The following is a 25,635-nucleotide window of genomic DNA, read 5'->3' on the forward strand; positions in this document are numbered from 1 at the left end:
GTAGTACTTGTAGTAGCAGTAACATTGCTATCCAGATTTGAGCGGATTTTCACAATTTTGGAGAAGACTTGGTGAATCGTGAATAGGTAGCACATGTGAAGTTTTGTTCAAAAGTGTATTGATTGTGCTTAGAAAAAATAGCTAAAAGATCGAATGCAGAGCATTATTAAGAAATGTTAAAATAAAGAAGCTGACCAAAATTTGAAACGGCACTTATATAGCAGAGATTATCAGGAATATGAAGGGAAAAAAATCATAAAAATCATTAAACATAAAGAAATGTAGCCCTAAATGCAATCTACAGAAGATAGCCCTAAATGCTATCTACAGAAGATATAGCAAGCAAAGCAAAAAACATGCAAAATGATAATGTTTGAATAAACATTACCTAACACGCGTTCTACATGATGATTCAGTACGCAAAATCTGAGGATTCAGTGCGCAAAATCCCGGGGCAAAACGGCTATAATAAAAAATATCCAATAGGCCGAATGCAGAGCATTAAGAAATGTTAAAATGAAGAAGCTGACCAAAATTAAAAACAAAACGGCACTTACATAGCAGAGCTTATCAGGAACATGAAGGAAACATTTTTTGTATGATGTGATGAGTCGCCTTTGCTACAGTAGAGATATGCTGATGAACGCACGGCAAGGTGTGACAAACTCTTTTATCTGCCGCCCATTTATTTCATCGATATGGGAGCACTTGAAATACTAAGATCGCTGACGTGACAAAACGAGGTTATCGCGGTGGAAAATTGCGTCAACGATTTCCCATTAAGACTCATGTTTCTCAACGACGTTGTTTACAAACATCGACGAGAAGTGACTGTTCGAGTAATCTAATTCACATTAAGATAGTGAAATCAGCTGATCATGTCAACAAACCCAAAGCGTTGTTTGGACTATGGAACGCTGCCTCTGTTAAGAAAAAGACACCGTCAATTTGTGACTTGATCATTAGCCAGAAATTACATCTTCTGTCGATAACAGAAACATGGCTCGAAGGTGATTCGCGCGATGGCTTTCCTATAGCTGATCATAAGAATACTCTTCCTCAATTTGATTTGCACCACCTTCCTCGAGTAGGAAAGAAGGGTGGAGGAGTTTGCCTTTGTCACATAAAGGGTTTGATGTAAAATGTAGCGACCCTCGCGAGTTTCGCTCTTTTGAATGTTTGGATGCAAATGTATCATCTGGACCTTCGGCTTTTAGACTGCTAACGATTTACCGACCGCCACCATCCACAGAGAACAAATTGACTCCAGCGATCTTCTTCAGAGAGTTTTCAAGCCTTCTTGAACAGATCATCATTCACCCTGGACATGTTCTCATGACTGGAGATTTTAATTTCCATGTGAATGATCCTACGGATCGACAAGCAGCAACATTTCTTGACTTGATTGACTCTTCCGGGTTTGAGCAACATGTCTTTAGTTCTGATGGAACCCACAAATGTGGAAACACGTTGGACTTGGTAATCTCAAGGAAAGATGAAACCCTGGTTGAAAACGTCACTGTTTTGAATGGCATGCCATCCGACCATAAGGCTATCACGTGTAAAGTCAACATATCTCGCCCTCAGCATGCTAAGATCAAGATTCGCTCGCGAAAGTTACGCAACATTGATGTCGCTCAGTTCTCGCATGATATCAGTACTTCTTTACCACCAGCTGATGTTCACAAGAATCTTGCTCAATCAGTGGATCATTATGAGACAGTCTTACGACAGTTGCTTGACACACATGCCCCAGTGAAAGAGCGCACTGTTATCCTTAGATCTAATGCGCCTTGGTACGACGATGACTTACGCGAAGCGAAGCAGCTGAAACGCCGGCTTGAAAGGAAAATGGTCAAGACTGGACTTGAGATTGACAAAGAATTGTATCTGAATCAATGCAAAATCTACCGTCGCATACTTGAAGGAGCCAAATGCAATCACCACCGAAACGAGATCGCAAATTGCAATGACCGCCAGCTGTTTAGTTTCGTGAATCGCATGTCAAATCCGTCTTCGCAAACGCATGCATTACCCGACTTTGCAACTGAGACAGACTTGGCAAATAACTTTGTTAAGTTCTTCTACAACAAGGTCCGCGATCTCCGAAATAAACTCGATAGCATAGTGCCTCCGGAAATCTCCGTTGATATCAATGACAAGTGTGATGTTACGTTCTCATACGTTTAATCCGGTCACTGAGGATGACATCAGGACACTTATCAGCCAGTCAACGTCAGCATCTTGTAGTCTTGATCCAATACCGACGAGCCTTCTGAAAAGTTGTTTGGATTCAGTACTACCCCATATAACTCACATTGTGAACAGCTCTTTGTCTTCAGGTGTGATACCAGAGACGCTGAAGTCCGCGCAGGTCAAGCCGTTGTTGAAGAAACATGGCCTGGATCGTAAGCTTTCAAAACTACCGCCCGATATCAAATCTCAAATTTCTCTTCAAGACCATTGAGAAAGCTGCTGCGAGTCAACTGAAAGACTACCTAGATGCTCATGGTTTGACGATCCCAAGCAGTCCGCGTATCGCAAGTACCATAGTACTGAGACGGCATTAATTCGCATTCAAAACGATCTTCTGAAGGCTGTGGACAAACACCAGGAAGCCATATTAGTGCTGATTGATTACTCCGCAGCATTCGATACCATCGACCATCAGATCATTCTCAAACGCCTGCGGGATCGCTATGGTATTGTCGACACGCCATTGAAATGGTTTGAATCTTATCTTATGGGCCGCGTACAATCTGTTGATATTGCTGGCGCCTTATCGGATCCTTGTGTGATGGAGGAGGGTGTTCCTCAAGGGTCAGTGTTTGGACCTACCATATTTACAATGTATTCTGCTCCAATCGGTGATATTACCAGTGCTCATGGTGTGGAGTATATGAAATTTGCTGATGACTCACAGCTCTATCTGATTCTTAAGCCTTCGGAGAGATCTGACGCTCTTTTACGGATCGAGAAGTGCATATCTGATGTACGTTCGTGGAGTATTGGTGAAAAGCTCATGTTTAATGACTCGAAGACTGAGGTGATTCATGTCTCTTCTAAGTTCATGCATTCACCTCCATTTCCGAAGGTGTCGATTGGTGAGTCTCTCATCGACATCAGTTGCTCCGCCAAAAACCTGGGAGTTATTTTCAATCATACTATGGACATGAAGGAGCATGTTAAAGCAGTTGTCCGGGCAGCTTCGTTTGCTATCTATAAGATCGGGCAGCTTGCTAAGTACCTGGATCGCGATTCCATCGAGCGACTGGTCCATGCGTTTGTTTCGTCGCGACTTGACTTGTGCAATAGCTTATTATACGGACTACCCGCAAATGAAATTGAAAAGCTGCAGAGAATACAGAATCCAGCAGCTAGACTCATCACACGCACTAAAAAATACGACCATATCACCCCAATCCTTCACCATCTGCACTGGCTACCAGTTCGTCATCGCATCACCTACAAAATTGCACTCATGACTTTCAAGAGTCTCCATGGAATGTCACCTGGTTACATCAATGAACTCATTTCTCGCCATAATCCTTCTCGCACACTTCGCTCATCATCTGCACATCTCCTTAAGCGCCCGGACATTCACAGAACCGTCACATATGGCAACAGATCTTTCAGTGTAGCTGCACCTACCATCTGGAATGCTCTGCCGGCAGACATTCGCAGCATCTCTTCTCTGCAGACTTTTAAAACATGCTTAAAGACTCATCTATTCAAATTGTCGTTTAATTATTGTACTTAATTTATGATATTGTATCCTTGTTTTTATGATATTTTTCTTGCACAGCTGGTTTGTACTTTTAAATAATTTGCATGTTCTTGCTTACATGTATTTTGCTTTGTAAAGCGCTTAGTGAATTTGCTTTTATTGTCAGGCGCTCAAAAATATATTTTATTATTATTTTTTATTATTATTATTAAACAATAATAAACAAAAAACAAACAAAAACAAAACAAAAACAAATACAAAAACAAAAACAAATACAGAAACAAAACAAAAACAAAACAAAAACAAAATAAAAACAAAACAAAAAAACAAACCAATGATGATTCAGTACGAAAGAAATTACCTTTTGTCTTATAAAACCCGCCGTAATTACTATCATCAGTAGATAGTCAAAATAATAATCATTAAAAAATCATTGAACATAAAGAAAAAAAATAGAGGTATTAATTATTTTCTCTGTATGCCCTAAATGCTATCTACAGAAGATAGCAAGCAAAGCAAAATAATAATGTTCTAAAAAACATTGCCTAATACGCGTTCTAGATGATGATTCAATATGCAAAATCTGAGGATTCAGTACTCAAAATCCCGGTTCAAAACGGCTATAATTGCTCGCGCGCTTAGAAAAATAGGCCGAATGCAAAGCTATCAAGAAATATCAAAATGAAGAAGCTGACCAAATTTTTTCCCCTGTACTTGGAACTGGTGGGGGAAAAAGACACACGACAGGGATGTAAGCCACGAAAAAAACTCCTGTGAAAAGCATGAAAATGCCCGAAAAAGAACCAACCAAAACAAACCCAGGAGGTTTCCCGAAAACTTACATCTCTGGTATAGACAATAACCACCAGCCCCCTGAATAATCAACTACTGTTCATATAATCAAATCACACAGCATGGAAGTTATTTAAAAATAAAATACACGGAGATGATCTGTGTCCAGAAAGAGAATGCACAAGGCAAGAAGCACGGGCAGCCAAAGAGCTGGGAAATGACAGACACAGATCAACCCAATAGTTGCATTGACATAATAAACAACAAAAACATGAAGGATTCATTATTCATAAGAAAACAACATATAATTTTAAAATTGTACACAGTAGTTGTAAAAAAGAAGTGAAATATCTAATATCCGGGAAGGAGACAAACCCAAACCCACCCACCCTAACACAAACAAGACAAAACAGGGGACACAAAAACACACTCAAACCAAACAAAAACAACAATCACAACACAACATACATGGTGTAATGATGTGGCCTAAAAAAGCTATAACAAAGAAAAACAAATATTAGAGGGGTAAAACAAATTAAGAGGCTTCAAGATCAAGGGTCCATTTCTTAAAATGCTTATTAAGCTTTCCCTTGCTTTCAGCAATTTTATATTCTGTGTTTCTCTTAATTTTAACCAAATTTAAAAAAGCAACCAAAATTTAAAACGGCACTTATATAGCAGAGATTATTAGGAACATGAGGGAAAAATAAGCGTATATAATCGTATCAAATGAGGTGTCAAAATGCGCAGAAATAAATTCTGCTTCCAATGCATTTTACAGATTTGGACTGCAATAGCCCGTTTTGAATAATGGCCATTATTTAAAGGCGATAATTACTTTTTTTAAAGATGTTTATATTCGAAACGCTAGCTTCGGGCGACATCACAGTATGCTGGTAGATGCAAGTATGAGTACAACATCATCCAAGTGTATAAGATTCAAGATTTATTTATTTGATATTCATCTTACAATAAGATATGATCAAGCAACGGATACAAATAAGTAATAGTAAACAATAGTTAAACTACAACAAAATGACTAAATATCATGTATAGTACGTTTATCAAAATTAGAGTCACGCGGTAGCTTGACCAGCAAGTTTTAAAAAACGACTGATAAAGAAGAATAAACAGATGCACCGCGAGACTATATTTACACGGAACAAAACGCTATTGTTCTATGATATTTTTCGCTGGGTACAAAATATATCTAAAACCATGCTAAATCGTATTTACTGTCCAAAGTGTCATATTTTAATAACTCTTTATTTAAAAAAGTTACACGAATCTTACAGTCAATCCGATTGTTTGATAATAAACAAACATTCTTGCTTTATTTCACGCGGTATTTCATAGCCAAAATTAGTGGCAAATCATAGCTAATCATACTGATATCCACAATCTTTCGACACTGCTACAGCCATACATGGCTGTCACTGTCGCACTAATTTTTCAGATTCACTTTCAAATATACCCAGGCATTTTCCTGGATACCCTACATACAAATTCTGGACCCCATTCGCCAAAAAATCAAGTTTTTCACAATTCTTTTATTCTTTCCGGACCACAGCATATATTCATATTAATAAATACTCCACTTTCACACATCGTAATAACGGGACGTCCCCGTGGCGAAGTGGTTAAGGCCATGGACTTCTAATCCATTTATGAATTTTTGCGCAAGTTCGAAACTTCCCACCACTTTTTTTTAAATGTTTTATTAATCAATTTATTGTCGTAAATCAAGAATAACACCATTTCGAACATCCATTGCTATTGTGATATTATTTTTTTTTCATCAAACAAACATGTTTGATTTTTTTTTTCACATTTAGGCCTAGGCCTTGGGCCTACTTTCACCATCCAGATGCTATCACCATGCCTGACTATCATGGCATCTTCGTCATTTAAAACACCGAAATGTATTTATTATTTATTATTTATTTATCAGTGGCTCTGTTCACAGCTCAGACTGAAATTATATTTGATATAAATGTTATAAATGAAAATCACAAACCGCGAAAGATCGCCAACAACTGCCGCTGAATATTGATATCCAACTAGATTTCCCCACAGGGCTAAAGGGCAGGACTTAATTAGGGAATTAAAATCACAAACCGCGAAAGATCGCCGACAACCGCCGCTTAATAGGGGTATCAACTAGATTGCCCGCAGGGCTACAAAGAACTACAAACCGCGAAATTTGGATATCCAACCAGATTGCCCGCAGGCATATCGATTATATGGATATCCAACAAATTAAGACCACAAACCGCGAAAGATCGCAAACAACTGCCGCTCAATATTGATATCCAAGTAGATTGCCCCCCAGGGCTATAAAGAACCACAAACCGCAAAATTTGGATATGGAACTATTGCCCCACAGGGCTTCAAAGAACCACAAACCACGAAATATGGATATCCAACAAGCTTAAACAACAAATTAGCTCCCGATAGAGAGCAGGACTTGATGAGGGAAATCAAAACCACAAAACACGAAAGATTACAAAGAACCACAAACCGCGAAAGACTAGATTGCCCGCAGGCCTATCGATTATAAAAAATCACAAACCACGAAATACGGATATCCAACAAGCTTAGACTATAAACTAGCTCCCGATAGAGGGCAGGGCTTGATGAGGGAAATTAAAACCACAAACCACGATATTCAACTATATTGCCCCGCTGGGCTACAAAGAGCCACAAACCCCGAAATTGGGATATCCAATTAGATTGCCCGCAGGCCTATCGATTATTCGATTATAAAGAACCACAAACCGCGAAAGATCAACAACAACTGCCGCTTAATATTGATACCAACTAGATTGCCCCGCAGGGCTATAAAGAACCACAAACCGCGAAATTTGGATATGCAACTAGATTGCCCCACAGGGCTACAAAGATCCACAAACCACGAAATATGGATATTCAACAAGCTTAAACTATAAATTAGCTCCCGATAGAGTGCAGGGCTTGATGAAAACCACAAACCACGAAAGATCGCCGACAACCGCCGCTTAATAGGAATATTCAACTTGCCCCGAAGGGCTACAAAGAACCACAAACCGCGAAATTCGGATAGCCAAGTAATTTGCCCGCAGGGCTACAAAGAACCACCAACATTAAAACACGATTATCTGGGGCATTTAGACGCTTCCGTAGTATAGGCTTAAATATATGCGCATTTACCAGTTCCGACATGAAGTAGGCCTAAATCGGATTTACTCTATGTGTGTCTCTCTGGCATTGTCAACATTGGGTGTGTGTTGTTCATATTTACATTTTATTTACATATTTACGTAGCCTTGAATAATTAAAGTATATTAAAATGTTTATTGATCATTGTGTACGCCTCTGAACATTACAGTCACGCGTGACGAGCAAGTTTTAAAAATAAACGACTGATAAAGTTTTGTTTAATTATTTATTGTCATGAATCAAGAATGGCAACTTAAAACATCCATTTTTCGTTTTATTCGTTTTATGGTGCACTTCATAACCTGACTTTCCAAGCTTGGAGCTGCTTGGCTACATTCATAAAAAGAAAAGAAATCTACCAAAAAAACGTTGACAACGTAAAGAAGCAGCAAGTTTAAAAAGCCCCCACCTCGGCTCACTTTTTGAAACTTGGTCCCATCATTTGAACACCAACAGCAAATCAGTGTTTTTATTTTATTTCAACAGAATACAGCGTTTCCAACAAGATTACAAACAAGCCTACTTGTTATTCGTTTAATTCAATCATTAATCATGATATTATAAAACAAAACACAAAACGATATTGGCTTATCATGCAAGAACAAGATAATAACCGTTCAGGTCGTTCCAGAAAGCTTACAAATTAATATCGCATCTGCACATTAAAGATACATAACACTTCTGGAAATGTTTTAAATTGATGTAAATATGATAAAGTTTAAATCAGTACCTTTTACAAATGGGACCAAGTTTCAAAAAGTGAGCCGAGGTGGGTTTTTTAAACTTGCTGATTTCTTTACGTTGTCAACGTTTTTTGGTAGATATGAGTTTACAAACTGAATAACTATAAGCATGATAAGTATAAAGATATCTCTATCACATAGACTGTCAAAGTCATAGATGCTTCTAAAATTATCAAGCAATCTTATCCGCAAGAACACTTCATAACAAAGTGAAACTCATCTTCAACATCATTACTATCACATAACTTACAAATCAGGCTTAATATTAAAATGACGACCATTTTCAAGCATTAGCTGATTTGTTAATTTACAAAATGAGACACGAGAGGAGCGGTTCACCATCACGACATAATTTTCTAACGAAAAGGTTTTTTTGAAAAGACAAAAAGTCCTAATTTTAGCCTGGTAACAGGTGATTTGTTTTACCCATTATACATCTTTAATACCACCATGCACAATATCATCAAAATTTGATAAAGTAATAACATTGGGTTTATCTCATATATCCAGCCTTTTTAGAGTCATTTTAAAACTATATTAAAGATACCAGATGACCATTAAAATGTGCCTGATGAGTGGAGCCTTCTATTATCAATTAATGCATCTGTCACAAGGTCATATTATTTTACTACCGTTATGGCATTTAACATTTATTTTCCACCAACTGATAAACTAATCATATGAATAAGTAAAGGGAAACTACCAAGTTCACCTCTAACAGCATGATTTGTAGATTTGTTATGCACACCCAAAACTCCTTTACAAAATTTAATATGAAGAGATTGACCTGGTAGTTTATCATATAATGACAGAAAACTACTATATATTATTAAATTTATTTAACAGAAATGGAAACCAAACCTTACAGCCATAACCAATTATTGGCTGCACTAATGTTTGGAATAACTTAAAACCACATTTTGTTGAGTCATCAAATCAATCATGACGTATTTTAATTAAGTCTGTTAATTGCTTTTGTAAACGAGCCAGAAGGTACAAAAATAATTCCAAGATAACATTATTCATTAGTGACATTAATGTTACAATTACCATACTTACAACTATGTTGACGAATTAATCTACCACCCTTGTTAAAATCATTACGTTAGACTTATTGACTACCAATTTCCACTTGTTACAAAAAAATGTGTAACCAGCAGCACGTACTCTCTGACATAAGAATCAGATCATCTGCATACATTAGTGAAATTTTCCACTCCAGCCTCCATTTCACTCTCTCACTCTTTTTTTTTCACTCTTTCCACTGACTCGGTGTACATTTAGAGAGTGGTTTAAAGCATTAAACGGTCAACGACCAAGACTTATGCCAAAAAATATCGAAGTGGCATTTTTTCAGGTCAGATTACTGCCAAATAAAGCCATACAGTCAGTCGATCATCTGGAATCCCAGGTCTTTTAAAAATGCAACTTTTGTGTGACGGCACAATAGACGGGTTGCAAAAATATTGTGAAGGTCAGTATCATAGAGTTGACTATGACAACAGAACGAATATTTGCTGCTGTCTCTAAGGCAACTGACACTAGCATAAAGAAGCGAATTATACTGACCAAATTTTTATATAATGGTGAAGGAAAAAAAAAGACCCATACAATTTGAACTTATTTTTAAGATTTTTAAAAAGGATGTCTCCGGCAATCACAACATTATGCCTTATATGTTAGAAAAATAATTATCAAGCACGAATCGCATTGTTTTATTTAAAACAAACTCATACTGACCATAAAAATGAATAAAAACAGCCGGCTCACATCACGCGATATTCAAAATTCCCGCGCCGAAATTATCTAGTGCAATGACGTCATGGTTACTTGTGCTCACTTGTCGTCAGCCTTCATTGTGTTACTGGGACGTCATTACACTGAACCATTTCGGCGCCCGGGAATTTTGAACTTCGCGTGTTGAGAGACGGCTGTATTAATTAGTTTTTATAGTCAATATGAGTTTGTTTCAAATAAAACCACGTGATTCGTGCTTGATAATTAATTTTCTATCATATAAGGCATACTATTGTGATTGCCGGAGACATTCTTAAAGGCCGGATACAAAAATATATACCAACACTAACACAGATCATTTATATCTTATCATTATTATATATTATATTTATATTATTATATATCTTTATACACCTGTTGATCTATTTATGAAATATATACAGGAAAATACTTTTTGACTTCTTTATAGGGAGGGAGAGAAAACCTGTTATCTCAGTGCCTCCATGAGATATAGGGAGAGCTTTACTATTAACCAAGACAGTGTGAATCAAATCATCAAACCCAAGGGACCGTGTAAATTTATATACAATTATCAGTAACGATGTGATATTGCAACTACAATTCTGAAGGAAAAAATATGTTCAAATGCAAGGAGCATTGTCAATATGATTATCTTTTGCAATATGTTCAAAATTACAAATTCATGATGATGATTTCCTGCGAATACTTAGAAAATGTGAACTTATAACTTTATTAATTTGCAACAAAAAATTCCGGTACAAACTATGTCTGTTTATTTTCAGGTAAAAAAAGTTCTTTACTGTTGAACTATTCATCCTAATCTTGTTTTCTTAATTTTCTACGTGGAGCTTGACGAGAACAGTCATTTTCATAGTCTCCTATGCAGGCTGCGTAACGCATCACATGAGCAATGTAGCTTTCTTCGTGAGTGCTGTGTACCATATGAGCCATAGGACCAATAGCATAGATCGGAACGTCCTGACCATGGTGAGGGCTCTTTGGGCGCAAAAAAAGTGCAGGTTGCACAAAATCTGGATCAGCTAAAAAAGAAAAGAAACAAGTTGGGAAATTAATAATGTCATTTAATAGGCCTATAATATGCCTACATAGTCCATGCTACATAGAGAATTGGTATTGGCGGTACAAGAGACTACTTCCTATGCCCCTCAAAGACCCCTTGCATTTAAACAAAATCCTCACCAAAGACCCATTTGTTCTCAATTATCCTTGAAAGACCCCCAATTAATTTTGAGTGGGACATGAGAGCATCAGACATATTGAATTCCTGGACACCTTATCCAAGCCAAATAAATCCTTTTCCTATAATACTGAAGCCTTTCGGATATCCTATGAACTAAAAGCTTCACCCTCTCTGTATTAGACGATTTCTTGGACTTACGCTCTCGTAACCAAGTTATGCCTACAACCAAATTGAAAACCACTTTGCTCTGTGACTATGCTAGTGTTAACTCCGGTGTTTAACTGAAAAACCTCGATTTTGGGAATGTTACAATACTAATGTTTAGAGTGTGTAGATATTACAAAACAATTATGTGTACAAACCGGTGTCAACATTGGTCAGATCTCTTCTGCTGTCAGTTGCTCGGAAGGTGTCCCTTTCTATAGCTCCTCCTGGTCCCCCGGTGTATTGAAGAGTAGACCAAGGTATCCCTTCATCGTCAACCTCCTTATCATTAAGGCCTGTGTCACACAAAAATAACTAGATTGTTAGATGATAAGTGGAAATTCCTTCAACAATTCAACATGATATATGTCTTCAAGAACCTCACAGAAGAGTCAACCAATTCCAATTCATTCATTCGTTCATTTGTTCGCTCGATTTATGTCTTTCTTTCTTTCTTTCTTTCTTTCTTTCTTTCTTTCTTTCTTTCTTTCTTTCTTTCTTTCTTTCTTTTCTTTCTTTCTTTCTTTCTTTCTTTCTTTCTTTCTTTCTTTCTTTCTTTCTTTCTTTTTTTCTTTCTTTCTTTCTTTCTTTCTTTCTTTCTTTCTTTCTTTCTGCCTTTCTTTCTTTCTTTCTTTCTGCCTTTCTTTCTGCCTTTCTTTCTTTCTGCCTTTCTTTCTGCCCTTCTTTCTGCCATTACAAGAGCCAGCACACAGCACCAGATTATCAGATGTAGGCTTCTTGAGGTCGATCCTAGCAGAACTCATTGCGGTTCCTTATACCGTAAAAATTCGTTAATAATAAGCATAATGGGCAAATTAACGAGTTGCTCGGACAAGAACGAATTTTAGGGCAGTTTGCTACAGGCTACTTCTTCATTTTTTTTTATTTACAAAGAACACAAATATTGCATGTTTGAATCTTAAAACAGGTTAAACGTATTAAAAAACACATTTGTTTTAAATAACATGAATAAGTTTACCAAATATAGGATTTCCTATCCCGGTGTAGCCCACAAAGCTCATTGCCTGGGCGTGGTCAGAGGTGACGATGATGAGTGTATCTTTGAGATTCACCATATCCAATGCCTTCTGTATTGCTCGTTCAAATGCCAACGTGTCAGTAAGTGCTTTATAAGCATTGTTTTCATGGTGGGCGTGATCTATCCGGCCTCCTGAAAAGTTGATATGATACAATCGAATTAGACTCAAATTAATGAGTTCATATGTCTTTAATATGGATAATAATATTTGAAATACAATTCAATCAGTCTTTTCATGTATGTGGTGGGGAAGGTGGAAGTCCAGAAAATATTTTTCATGACCTTAGGTCAGAGTTTGAATGCTTCTGCTGTATTGTTGTGTCTTCTACCCGCCAAATCGTCACCCGAACTATTTACGTTACCGCGTATGAACCACCTCAAAGGTGGTTGACGATTGATGGTGAGGTTCACTCGCATGTAAGTCGCATCAATTCGCATTCACCTTCACCCGAATTGTTTCCACTGGAGCTGTTACCAACACTTCACTGTGTATCATATTTATGTTTACAGATGTTAAATCTTATATACCTTCAGCCATCAGAAAATATCCGTTTTGGTTCTCCTGCAACATCTGCAATGCTTTCTCAACCATCTCCTCAAGCGATGGTTCTCCTGCGTCGTCGTCTTCACGTTCTGTTTCATACTTCATGTGGCCGGGTTCAAATAAGCCTGCAATAGAAGGTTGTATACAAAGTATGCTTGTGTTTTCTTAAGAAAAAATATTATTTTTTGGTCAACTTTCATTTCATAATAATAATAATAATAATAATAATAATAATAATAATAATAATAATAATAATAATAAGCATTTGTAATGCGCCATCAATCTAGTAGAACTATTCCGAGGCGCAGATTTTATTTATTCGTTGCATTTCATTTCATTTCATTTCATTTCATTTCATTTCATTTCATTGCATCGCATCGCATCGCATCGCATCGCATCGCATCGCATCGCATCGCATTGCATCGCATCCTTCCGCATTCGAGTAGTCTGGGCCCGAGAGCATGTTTTAGGCGAGTTACAATATGGGCGAGTTAGGTAAAGGCGAGTTAAAAAGGCGAGTTACCCCCACAGAGTCAGGCTATTTTAGATATTCCCATGGGTAACACTATGAAGTCCCAGTGGCGAGTTACAGTAACACTATGAAGTCCCGGTGGCGAGTTACAGCAACACTATGAAGTCCCAGTGGCGAGTTACAGTAACACTATGAAGTCCCAGTGGCGAGTTACAGCAACACTATGAAGTCCCAGTGGCGAGTTACAGTAACACTATGAAGTCCCAGTGGCGAGTTACAGCAACACTATGAAGTCCCAGTGGCGAGTTACAGTAACACTATGAAGTCCCAGTGGCGAGTTACAGCAACACTATGAAGTCCCAGTGGCGAGTTACAGTAACACTATGAAGTCCCGGTGGCGAGTTACAGCAACCCAGCAAACACAAAACGTTTTCGATATCATTCGCAAAAGGTTATAAAAGGTTGTCAGAAAACGTTTAAATGTCGGGTTATATAAAGGGTATATTAAGAGCATAAAACGTTTTCATAACTTTAAAAGGTTATAAAAGGTTTACAGAAAACGTTTAAATGTCGGGTTATATAAAGGGTATATTAAGAGTATAAAACGTTTTCATAACCTTAAAAAACATTTTTGATAATCTACTGCTCAGCAAACAAAAATGTTTTACAGAAAACGTTTAAATGTCGGGTTATATAAAGGGTATAAAAACGTTTTAATAACATTCCAAAAACATTCTTGAAAACTTGATACAAAACATTCGAAACAAAATGTTATTTTGGGGTTGTAAAAATATTTTGCGAAATATGTTTGCCCAAAATATTTTCAATAACGTTTTAAAAACGTTTTCATGATCTTTATATAACCCGACATTTAAATGTTATTAAAAGGTTTTGAAATAAACATTTTAAGAACATTTCTGTGTTTGCTGGGTTCAAATATTTTAACATAATGTTATTTAAGTATTGACACAATATTTGGCAAAAATGTTTGCAAAAATAGTTTACAATAACATTTTTGAAAACATTTAAAAATATTGTTGTAGTGTGTTTTCATACAAAACGTTTTAAAACGTTATCATGACCTTTATATAACCCGACATTTTAATGTTATTAAAACGTTTTTACCTAAACCAAAAGCCAAAATATAACTTATTTAAAACGTTTTTAAAACGTTTTTGTGTTTGCTGGGAAGACTATGATGAAGTTCCAACAGTGAATTAAAAATGTCACAGTGTATTAAGTACTGTTTTTTTTTAAAGCTGCTAGTCCAAAATCAGCAAAATCAGTTTCCATTTATCATATATTTCTCTCGGGCTTGCAATGATCTTGGGAATTAATATATAGAGACAGTGCTACTCTCGCCTGTGCATAGGCTGCCCTCTTCTTCTAGTATAAATAAAACCCGAAAAAGTTATACAAATAAAAGTCATAAAACTTTTTAAACACTTTAAAAAAAACACAACACAAAGGGGCACAACACATAATCAGTCAATTGATTGTACCATGAATAATTAGAGTCACGCGGTAGCCGTGACCAGCAAGTTTTTTAAAAAAGACTGATAAAGAAGACTAATAACAGATGCTCCCGCGAGACTATATTTACAGCTAACATTAAAACACTTGACTTCTATTGTTCGATGTTATTTTTCGCTGGGTACAAAGTGCATCTAAAACCATGCTAAATGTTATTTACAGTCCCAGGTGTAATATCTTGACAACTCATTAATTCAAAAAGGGCCACCAATCCTACAGTCAATCATTGTTCGTAATAAACAAATATTTTTGCTTCCATTTCACGCGGTATTTCATAGCGAAAATTAGTTGCAAATCATACTGATCCAGAATTTTTAGACACTGCTACAGGTCTACCTGGTTATCACCTTCACACTACTTTTTCAGATTCACTTCCAATTATACCCTAGCAATTTCTGAAATACCGTACATACAAATTCCGAACCCCATTCGCCAAAAAATCAAGTTTTTCACAATTCTTTTGTTCTTTTCGGACGACACATCAATTCATATAATAAATATTGTACATCGACACGCAATTTCGCAGCCGAGTCTCGTGGTGTAATGGTTAAGGCATTGAACTCCTAATCCGGGGACTCGAGTTCGAAATCCGATGACCAACTTAATTTTTTCAATATTTTATTAAACAATAATTTTATTGTCATTAATCAAGGATAACACAATTTTAATCATCCAGTGCTATTATGATATTATTTTTTTTTATCAAAGCAAGATGTTACCAATATTTTTCTCATTTTTAGTTCTGTCCTACCACGGTGCGATTCGCATGATAATAGGACAATAAAACATGTGATATGTATGAATGGTTGTTGAATCGATCTAGAGACCTGTCCCTTTGTCATCTTCAGCTATCGTAGAACTGTATTCCAACATGACTGTCATTTCAATTGTTATACCGTTCCGGTTGGTTTATTGCATACACTCTATAGAGGGTATTCATTACTACGTCATTGATGTGATTGCTCATGCATAAAATTCCTCCACATAGGTTGTTTAGCTTAATCGGGAGAGTGACCTCTTGAAATGATGATCACAGTTATCTTTGAGTTATTACAGTGAGGCCCACGTACAATGTTCAACACAAAGTGAACAATGCTATAACTTGGAGGACAAACAAACCAACACCGCCAAATTCGACTGACATGTGTACAACGTGGGAAGCTATGGGGAAATTGAACACTTGTTGTCTGATCATGCATGTGTTTATGGTTCGGGTAGCGGTTACTTAGCAACTCTCGTTCCGCTTGGGTTTATTGCATACACTCTATAGGTGTGAAAAATTATTATAGTATGAAAGACAGCAGGGACAAAACGTATCCAAAAAGATACAACCAAATATAGAAGGCCACTAAAGTCATAGTTACGTAAAGGCAAATAAGCAAAGCGGCAAAAATACCCAAATGCCTATTAAAAGGAGGGACTGCCCCCACCACAGACACACGGAACCCCCGATAGAGAGCAGGGCTTGAAGAATGAGGGAAATTAAAACTACAAACCGCGAAAGACCGCCAACAACCGCCGCTTAATAGGGAAATCCAACTAGATTGCCCCGCAGGGCTACAAAGAACTATCAACCGCGAAATTTGGATATCCAACTAGATTGCCCCGCAGGGCTACAAAACCACAATCATGGTTGACATGAAGAATGAGGGAAATTAAAACTATAAACCGCGAAAGACCGCCAACAACCGCCGCTTAATAGGGAAATCCAACTAGATTGCCCCGCACGGCTACAAAGAACTATCATCCGCGAAATTTGGATATCCAACTAGATTGCCCCGCAGGGCTACAAAAACTACAATCATTAAAACATAATTATCTTGCTAAGTCGTGGCACTTAGACGCTTCCGTAGTATAAGCCTTGCTACATAATCATACACGCATTTCTCAGCTTCAATTTGAAGTAAATCGCACTGACTCTGTGTCTCGCTGGCATCGTCAACATTGGGTATGTGTTGTTCATATTTACATTTTCTTAGTTGCCTTGAATAAAGTTTATTAAAATGTATATGTATCCCTATTAACATTACAGTCACGCGGTAGCTGTGACCAGCAAGTTTTAAAAATAAACGGCTGATAAAGTTTTATTAAATTATTTACTGTCATAAATCAAGGATAACATATAATTTCAAACATCTATGTTTCGTTTTATTCGTTTTATGGAGTAGGCCTACTTCGTAACCCGATGACTTTCAAAACTTAAAGCTGCTTGGCTACATTCATCAAAAGAAATAAAATCCACCAAAAAACGTTGACACGTAAAGAAAGCAGCAAGTTTAAAAAGCCCCCACCTCGGCTCACTTTTTGAAACTTGGTCCCATTTTGAATATCAACAGCAAATCGGTGTTTTTAACGTTTAAACAATAGCATCATTGCCATTAACATGCCTACTTATTATAAAACAAAACATATATAGGATATTGGCCATGAACAACATATAACCTTTCTGATCGTTCCAGAACTTTTATATCGCATCGGCACATTAAAGATACATAACACTTCTGGAAATGTTTTAAGTTGATAATTAGGACAAAGTTTAAATCAGTATCTTTTACAAATGGGACCAAGTTTCAAAAAGTGAGCCGAGGTGGGGGCTTTTTAAACTTGCTGCTTTCTTTACGTTGTCAACGTTTTTTTGGTGGATCGGATATACAAGCAACCACTAATATAAAAGAAACCTAATCATATCTCACTACTCTTGAAATAAAAAATCATACATACATTTTCATCAACATCAGTGGCGGTCACTGTGCATTCTACTGATACTGAAATCCTTTTGTTTTTACCATCAAAAACTAGTTAGGACATACTGCACACACACAAAAAAAAAATCAAATTGTATGTGCCAAAGTCAAAACACATAATGCCTAGGCAAATTTGTACAGTATTAATGGTATTTGTAATAACTATTGATTGCAGTATTTAAAATCAAGGCTGATATCTATTTATATGATAAAGTATAATATGAGTCAAAGAATACATTAATGGTATCAATTTTTTTAAATAATCATTTTTTGAATTTTGACCAAAACTGCATTTTTCACAACTCGCCACATGGACTTTCCGGAAATTCGCAACTCGCCACATGGACTTTCCGGAAATTCACAACTCGCCATGTGGACTTTCCGGAAATTCACAACTCGCCGCGTGGACTTTCCGGAAATTCACAACTCGCCTCGTGGACTTTCCGGAAATTCACAACTCGCCGTGTGGACTTTCCGGAAAACACTGCAGGGGGTAACTCGCCATTTTAACTCGCCACATGGACTCTCCGGAAAACACTGCAGGGGGTAACTCGCCATTTTAACTCGCCTTTTTCTAACTCGCCTATTTTTTAACTCGCCAATAACCTGTTCTCTCTGGGCCCGACTCCCGGGCCTGACTGTGACAATTCCAGTTTGGTCCATATTAATAAACCAACGCTCGTATACCTAAAAGGAAGTCGACCTCTGCTGGATCAATGGCATCGAATCCTGCTTTGTCCCACACATATCGGGCTGTAGAATCGCTATCATGTGACGCCAACCACTCTTCTATTAGGTTTCGGCCATCTTCTCTGTTTCCATTTCGGTTAGAATATTCCGGATCAGAAATATCATTAGGATAGAAGTATTGTCGACCACCTCCTAATATGACCTGTTTTAGAAGAAGATGAAACCTGACTAATTTGAGAAGTAGTTGCAAAAGTTAAAACGTCCTTTTTGGGGCCGAAAAAAATAATTTCGCTCACTATTTTTCAGCAAGTATATGCGCATTTGTCAATTGTCACACTTTAAGCTACTTTAGCTTTAACCCAAATACAATTCGCATTCATAATTGAATACCCAAGTGGAAGAACGGCCAACTTCACCATTTTACACAAATGAGTTTTATCGTATTAGTACCTGTATTGTTACCATTGGAACATATATCATTTCACATGCGTGCTAAATGTATGTCCATGTACCGGTACTAAAGATGAAGATGAAAACAGTGTGTCTCTAAAAATTTTCCAAATCATAGTCCAAATGTTAAGTTTTCTGTTAATATCTCAAAAAAAGGTGTTGGGTCCTTCTTCCACCATGTCTATGCTATATGCTTCCACTTAGGTACTTTAATATTCAATTGCAGTGGTGGCTTGCTGGTAAAAATGGTAAAATTTCTATGCTATACACCAAAATTAAGTCAATTTTTCAATTGTGGTACGAAACAAGTGAAAAGGAAGTTGCACACCACGGGATGCACATTGCTGTAAAACTGCATGGAGGTGTCATACCTTTACATCTGCAGTTTCCTGAACAAGTTGACGTGCTATGTCAATACAGCCCTCAGATCTCTGCTGTAAGGGGATGTCGGTATCATCCTCCCATCGACGAGACGCAAGATGAGCATACAAGGCAGCCGGGGTAGCATGCGTTATACGAGACGTCGTCACAATTCCAGCAGATTTTCCTGGTAAAAAACAATATTTGCTATTATAACATATTTCGTTATTTATCAATGGAAAGACAAAAGCAGTCACCGAGTGAGGTTGTCAAAATTGAAGTGGACTGATTTGTCTACATGGGCAATCAGTGGGTGGAATATAGAAATAGTTGAACCCCAGGACCTCCGTTTGCAGTCGGAAGTGTTTGTCTATGCAGAAAGGGTGGGAGAAAGCATAGACAGTAGCTACTGTCTATGGAGAAAGGTACTTCATTATATGATGTACTTTAAAGGCCCATTCAGAAAGTGTAAAAAATTAAAATTGTTATTCCCTTGCTTTTTTTCCATGTTGGGTTGTGTGCCGGTCAGAATTTGTGTTTATTTGTTGTCATGTTTAATTGTAACACTTTGGGCTGGTAAACTGTTCATTCGCTCTTATTAAATATATTCGGTTTCCTCTTGTAGCGAGCAATCGTTCCCATTGTTTTTATTTGTTCTTGTGCCGGATGCGTATCCCCATTACCTACTTTACTTGTATTATACTGGGGAAACGATTAAGCTTCAGTAATGATCTGCTACACTTGTGTACTTGTGTACTTGCGTAATACCGTATTTGTTTGTGTCTGCTTGCATTAGACCCAGTTTTAAAACCACCGTTTATCAGTGGGAGCTGGTAGCCTAATGGATAAGGCGTCCGTCTAGAAATCGGAAGGTAGTGGTTCGATTCCCATGCTGGCACATTCCCTTGCTTTTTTCAAGTTGGGTTGTCGGAACTTGTGTTTATTTGTTGTCATGTTTAATTGTAACACTTTGGGTAGGTAAACTGTTCATTCGTTCTTATTAAATATATTCGGGTTCCTCTTCATGCTCTTGTATAGCGAGCAATCGTTCCCCATTGTGTTAATTTGTTCTTGTGCATGATGCGTATCCCCATTACCTACTTTACTTATAAGAAGGCAGATATCAGAGTTAAACATGTTATAGCGTAAAAGACATGTTTATACACACACTCACCCACATACCCAAACACACCCCACCCCCAACCCCTACACCCCTCGCACCCCACACTCACATAGAAACACATCCTCTACACCCCTACACACCTGCCATGATTGATTCCTCCATTATATTACTTCCACACCAAGAGTTTCGGATTTGGTTTTGACTCCAAAAAACAAGGCGTTGGCAGCCGCTGATGAATCTACTACCTGCCCATCAACACTGTATGTCTGTGACAGTAAATATAAATTGCACGTAAGGAATTCGGTCTAAGCAACATGTAATTATCTACAAGTTATTTATCATAGACATCTGACTTCTAAAATAATAATAATAAGGATATCTTATTCAATAAGGGCAGGGCACAAAATAGCATGTTCTTCAGGTCATCATCACGATTCACGATCATGGTCATAGTTTTAATAATTAATAGCTAATAATAAGAATAATCCTGTTTGGTGTTCATGCCGTTGTCGTCTGCGACAGAAGATGAAGACAATGTTAGATCATAACAATGAATTTAAATAGAGATGAATTTATGGAGGAAATGTGTCTTAATGTTGTTTATATATTCGACTGAAATAATTATAAATACGGCATACCTCTTACAGTACTAGGGGTTTAAGGGTTTCTGGTTTACCATGTTTACCACTGATGATTGATTTACAAGTTCGTTTTACCAGACCCTGGATTACCAATGAATACCCTATGAATTAGACCTACTGTAGTAAACAGGTATTGTGTTATTGTTGATAGTTACTGGCCCGATTATTGGTGGTCCCTAGTTTTAACCAAGCGTGAACTTTTATATGATTTATATAAAATAAAAATTTGTAACCCATGGATTTGGAGTAACCTGTACAGACGAATCCAATTTCACGCATTCCTGCACCTCAATGGCAGCCATTAGCTGGGTTCCCGTCGGCTCTATCTCACTGAAATGTGAAATGATGCGGCCTTGGAGGGTATTTTAAACTGCATTCTATCACCCGTGTTACACGTAAACAAAAGAATGATGACAGTTTACAACACAAACGAATCTAACATCGAATTTTAAGCGGGTTTAATCCACCCAATTGGGCACTCACAACACCTGTTTGGTGCACGCGGGGACCCAAGTGGCCGACCAACTCCTGACCGTGACTTGGCTCGTTGGATTCGTCTATAGCTCTGTGTGTTAAAGGATCAGATGAATATAATTATGAGCAGTTTTGAAAACATAGGATATGGTCACAAGTTCCCAATTTCTGAGTCCAACTGACCTTTCCCCAAACCCGAAATCGTTGGGAATCTATAATCTATTAACACAATTGCAACAAGCTTTATTGTAGGCCTACCTTAGAAAATCCAACATGAGGAAATGTTTCAAAACTGAGCTGATCTTCCTCTCCAGGATTTCCTTTCAGCTGACCTTTCAATATTCTTGAAGCTGTAATGGTAGGTAAATCAAGCCCGTCACCGATGAACATGATCACATTCTTTGCCCGATTGGTGTTGTATTGTTGATCCGATAAAGCCTTGTCTATCTCCGCTCGACCTTTCTGTTTCCAGTACTCGATCGAAGCTAAAATTCAATTTAAAAAAACGACATTGTTTTCAATATCAAAAATACTCAAAAACAATTTTTAAGTAACATCATAAACACATGCCTCATCCCAACATCAAGATTTCATGAATCAGCCCAGGGTAGGGACACATACATATCATCTGAGCATAACAGGCAACAGGTGTCCAAAATGGAGTTCCAAGATAGAGACACATATTTTCAGCAAAAAAAAACAAAAAAAAACAGTACTCATATTTTTTTGCATTTTCACAGTTATATAGGGCTATCCCAGTTAAAATATTTTAAAATTCCAGGTGTAGTTTATATTTGCAAGGACACCCGGAACAAGGAAAGACTACATTAGAATGTTCTGAGCAAAGTATTGGTGATTTGCAACGTGACGCAACAGAGTTTCCGCTGTGTACAAAAAATCCAGGAATTGTAATGCGTGCAATTGTTTGTTTGCGTGTGCAGTCGCCCTCAATCGAGGACACACACGCACTCTACATTCCAACTGCGGACCACTCGGTAATTATAGACCTTCGCTCTGGTCCATGGATAACGACTGGTAATGTAGAATAAAAATCAACCTCGGACTGGACTTTCGCGTTCACTAGTTATAGTAGGTTTATTGCTGCATGGTCCGGCGTTTGTGCCCGCATTTGTGTCAGTGGCGTCGATTTGTGAAGGAAGAGGAATGAGTTTTTGCAGGAGTATATTTGGCACTGAGAAAACTAGGTGGGGGGGGTTACAGGACTTTGGTATTTTGTCATAGGGCATTATGTAATTATTTATTGTTACATTATACAGAGATGGAACCGAACCGAGACCATGGGTCAGTCTACTCGACAATGGGGGACTGTTCTCTGTTAGTGGAGGTCTGCACACGACCGCAATTGCATGTGTACGTCCTCTATCGTTATGTAAGAGATAGGGCCTAATACAATTTACTGTATATGTAGGGGTGTATCTCGTGTCCCTGGGACGTGATTGGGTTAGGTCTGTATTGTGTGTGGATATTAAATATATATACAAATTTTATATTTGACCATCCATGATTTTGTCCCGGGATTTTGTAAGGATATTCGTTGCCAAGAAAGTGTACTTTTCGTGCATGTGCCATGTGTCTTACGGTGGCTGAGGGTGTGCATACGAGTGGTGAGGGGAGGGGCAGGGAGAGGAGAAAGCCGTATACGTATGGCTTGCGTATAAGTAAAACGTTTAAGCTTTTATGACACAAAAAATTATGCATAGTTAGGTCATAGTCATGTGCATAATGTCAACCTTTGCAATGAATGAATGAATAAAGCAACTTATTAGGCCTATAAACACTAACCTGCATTCGTTACTGCACAGCTTGAGTAGATGATAAGAAGAATCGGTATAATCCTCATTGCCATGGTGGGCTCCTTGTTGGGGAATAGCTTTAAATCAGTGCCGCAATATAGGTCTCGTGATGTTTCTTGCTGCCCGTATTTAATATGATCAACAGGTAGCTAAAAACTAGGCTATAACTACGCCTATGATATAAACCTGTGGGCGTCAGTAGATTATCAACAATCAGGGGCTGTGCAATAATTATGAGCCCTGTATAGAGTAGGGGCCTACATTTGTACAATTTGGGGGGGAGGGGAAGAATTATTTTCTTCCTGGTTTTGGTGGGGTCACAGACGAAAACAAATTCCCTATTGCCTCATTTTGACCCTTTACATGTAAAGTCTTCGAGCTTCCTAAAAAGATGAAATTGCACCACAACCTTCAAAATGGGGTGCAAAAGTGCACCCAAGGTAAAAAAAATGCGAACACTGCGCTCGCTATTAATACGGTATATCTTATGCCCGATCTTACGATTTGCAGATTGGGAACCTAAGAAAATAATGCCATGTACAAAAGGTGGGGGGTAGGGTCAAGGATTTTTTGGCATGTCGAGAGGGAGCAATTGGCTCTTGGGCACCCTTTTGGCTCATAAGTATTGCACAGCCCCTTAGTTTGCCCATCCGACACTGGGATACTGACTAGTAGACCGTAAAGACACGTGCCTGGTACCATTCGCTAGAATGAATAACCCGTTTTTGATATTGACCCAGCAAACACAAAACATTTGACAGAAAACGGCAAATGTCGGATTATATTAATGGTATGTGCTACAAACAAACCAATAAAATATACATTATTTTCCCGATTTGAAAGTAAGCTTTCATATAGGCCTACACCAAATGTCAATGAACACAATATTGTTTTGGTGCGATTCAAAGTCATCTGGTGCCTTGGATAGCCATTTGTCCGATACCTTGCAGAAACCAATTAAACAATTTGGAGACAATTGCAAAGGCATCGGGATATCTTTTTCTCTAAAATTCTTTCGTGTCTGCAATCACACGGATTTCCGTCTTAGCTTTCCGCCATTGTTAGCACTGAGTCTGCTATGCGCACTGATGTTACCACAAGTGACACCGCCCATCCCATTTGTTAGCCTAAATCTTACTTATTTCATGCAAAGAACACTTTGTTTGTTTGTTTGATTTGAGACATTGTATGTATATTAACAATGGGGTGATCAGTTGTGCGTACAATAGGCCCTATACATTGGTATGTTTTTGTTAAGATTGACCAACTTTGAAATTTCACCCGCTGCATAAGTGCATGGCCATTTTGAATTTATGTAAATTAGGCACTGTTCCACTGCGGGGATTTTCGGGGACTTTTAATGTGTTATTCATGCAGTATGCTTTTCTGAAATGATTGGTGATTAAATGGATTCTGCTGTAATAGGGCCTAAGTGGTGGGTGATTTCATATAGACCCTACTTTGACTGGCCTAGAATATAGCATATGCCCGCAATGCTATCTTCAGTAGATAGCGAAAAAGCATGAAACATCAACGTATGCCAAAACATTTTCCGAACACGAGTATCTGCATGAGCGATAGTTCAACGGAGAAAATGACTTTTGCTGGCCGTAAGTAGGCCCTACTTGGGTTCCCAGAAGATGATACATGTTACGACGGGCCTACTGTGACTTCCAGTCTATTTTTTCGAATGTGCACTTCTCTCACCACAGACTTAACATGCTTAAAGATTGAAAAATCAATCTTTTCATTTCCTCAAACCTCATGAGGCTGTTCTGCTGCTGTGTGAAGCTCTCCTCCAGCAATTTATGTTCCTACTCTGATGCCCAAGCTGTTGTACTTATGAAGGAGGTGATGTCGTCTCAAACGTCTTTGTGTCTTCCCCTTCTCATCTTTCCAGTCCTTGGCTTTGAGTCTCTTCTTCCACCTGTTATCCTCAGTTCTTGATAAGTGACCTGCCCATCTCCATTTTGTTTCTTTAATCTTCTGCAAGATATCTTTGACTTAGGTTACTGATTTCTGTATGTCTGTTTTATCACGGAATGAAAGGAAGATGGAGCGTTTTCCTTTCCATACAGGGTGTCCCAGAATAATTTATATCGGGACATTTTTTTAGGTATGAAGGGCA

At 37.9% G+C, this 25,635-nt stretch overlaps 2 protein-coding genes across 2 annotated transcripts; both read right to left on the reverse strand.

Annotated features, from left to right (window-relative positions):
* Positions 1-8,544: 8,544 nt before the first annotated feature.
* On the reverse strand, positions 8,545-20,747 carry LOC140162949 (alkaline phosphatase, tissue-nonspecific isozyme-like). Its single transcript, XM_072186266.1, has 7 exons — positions 20,719-20,747; positions 19,467-19,642; positions 18,643-18,847; positions 13,191-13,331; positions 12,603-12,794; positions 11,782-11,919; positions 8,545-11,258 (listed from the first exon to the last, which is right to left on the reverse strand). Exons 1-7 carry the CDS (start codon positions 20,738-20,740, stop codon positions 11,035-11,037), a joined length of 1,098 nt encoding a protein of 365 aa, XP_072042367.1. The 5' UTR covers positions 20,741-20,747; the 3' UTR covers positions 8,545-11,034.
* A 1-nt stretch (position 20,748) lies between these two features.
* Positions 20,749-23,690, reverse strand: LOC140161934 (alkaline phosphatase-like; the record flags this gene model as incomplete). Its single annotated transcript, XM_072185228.1, has 3 exons — positions 23,497-23,690; positions 21,952-22,178; positions 20,749-20,844 (listed from the first exon to the last, which is right to left on the reverse strand). Coding segments are annotated over exons 1-3 (387 nt in total), but the record flags the coding sequence as incomplete, so codon positions are not given.
* Positions 23,691-25,635: the final 1,945 nt, after the last annotated feature.

Source organism: Amphiura filiformis, chromosome 10 (genome assembly GCF_039555335.1).
Source record: "Amphiura filiformis chromosome 10, Afil_fr2py, whole genome shotgun sequence".
Classification (NCBI taxonomy): Eukaryota; Metazoa; Echinodermata; class Ophiuroidea; order Amphilepidida; family Amphiuridae; genus Amphiura; species Amphiura filiformis.

Excerpts from the sequence above, each read along its gene's own strand:
- LOC140162949 (XM_072186266.1), bottom strand. The coding sequence starts at position 20,740 with ATGGAGGAATCAATCATGGCAG. Across the intron at positions 19,643-20,718 it reads GGAGGAATCAATCATGGCAG|GAAAATCTGCTGGAATTGTG; the intron begins GTGTGTAGGGGT and ends GTTTTTTACCAG. Across the intron at positions 18,848-19,466 it reads AGGAAACTGCAGATGTAAAG|GTCATATTAGGAGGTGGTCG; the intron begins GTATGACACCTC and ends CTTCTAAAACAG.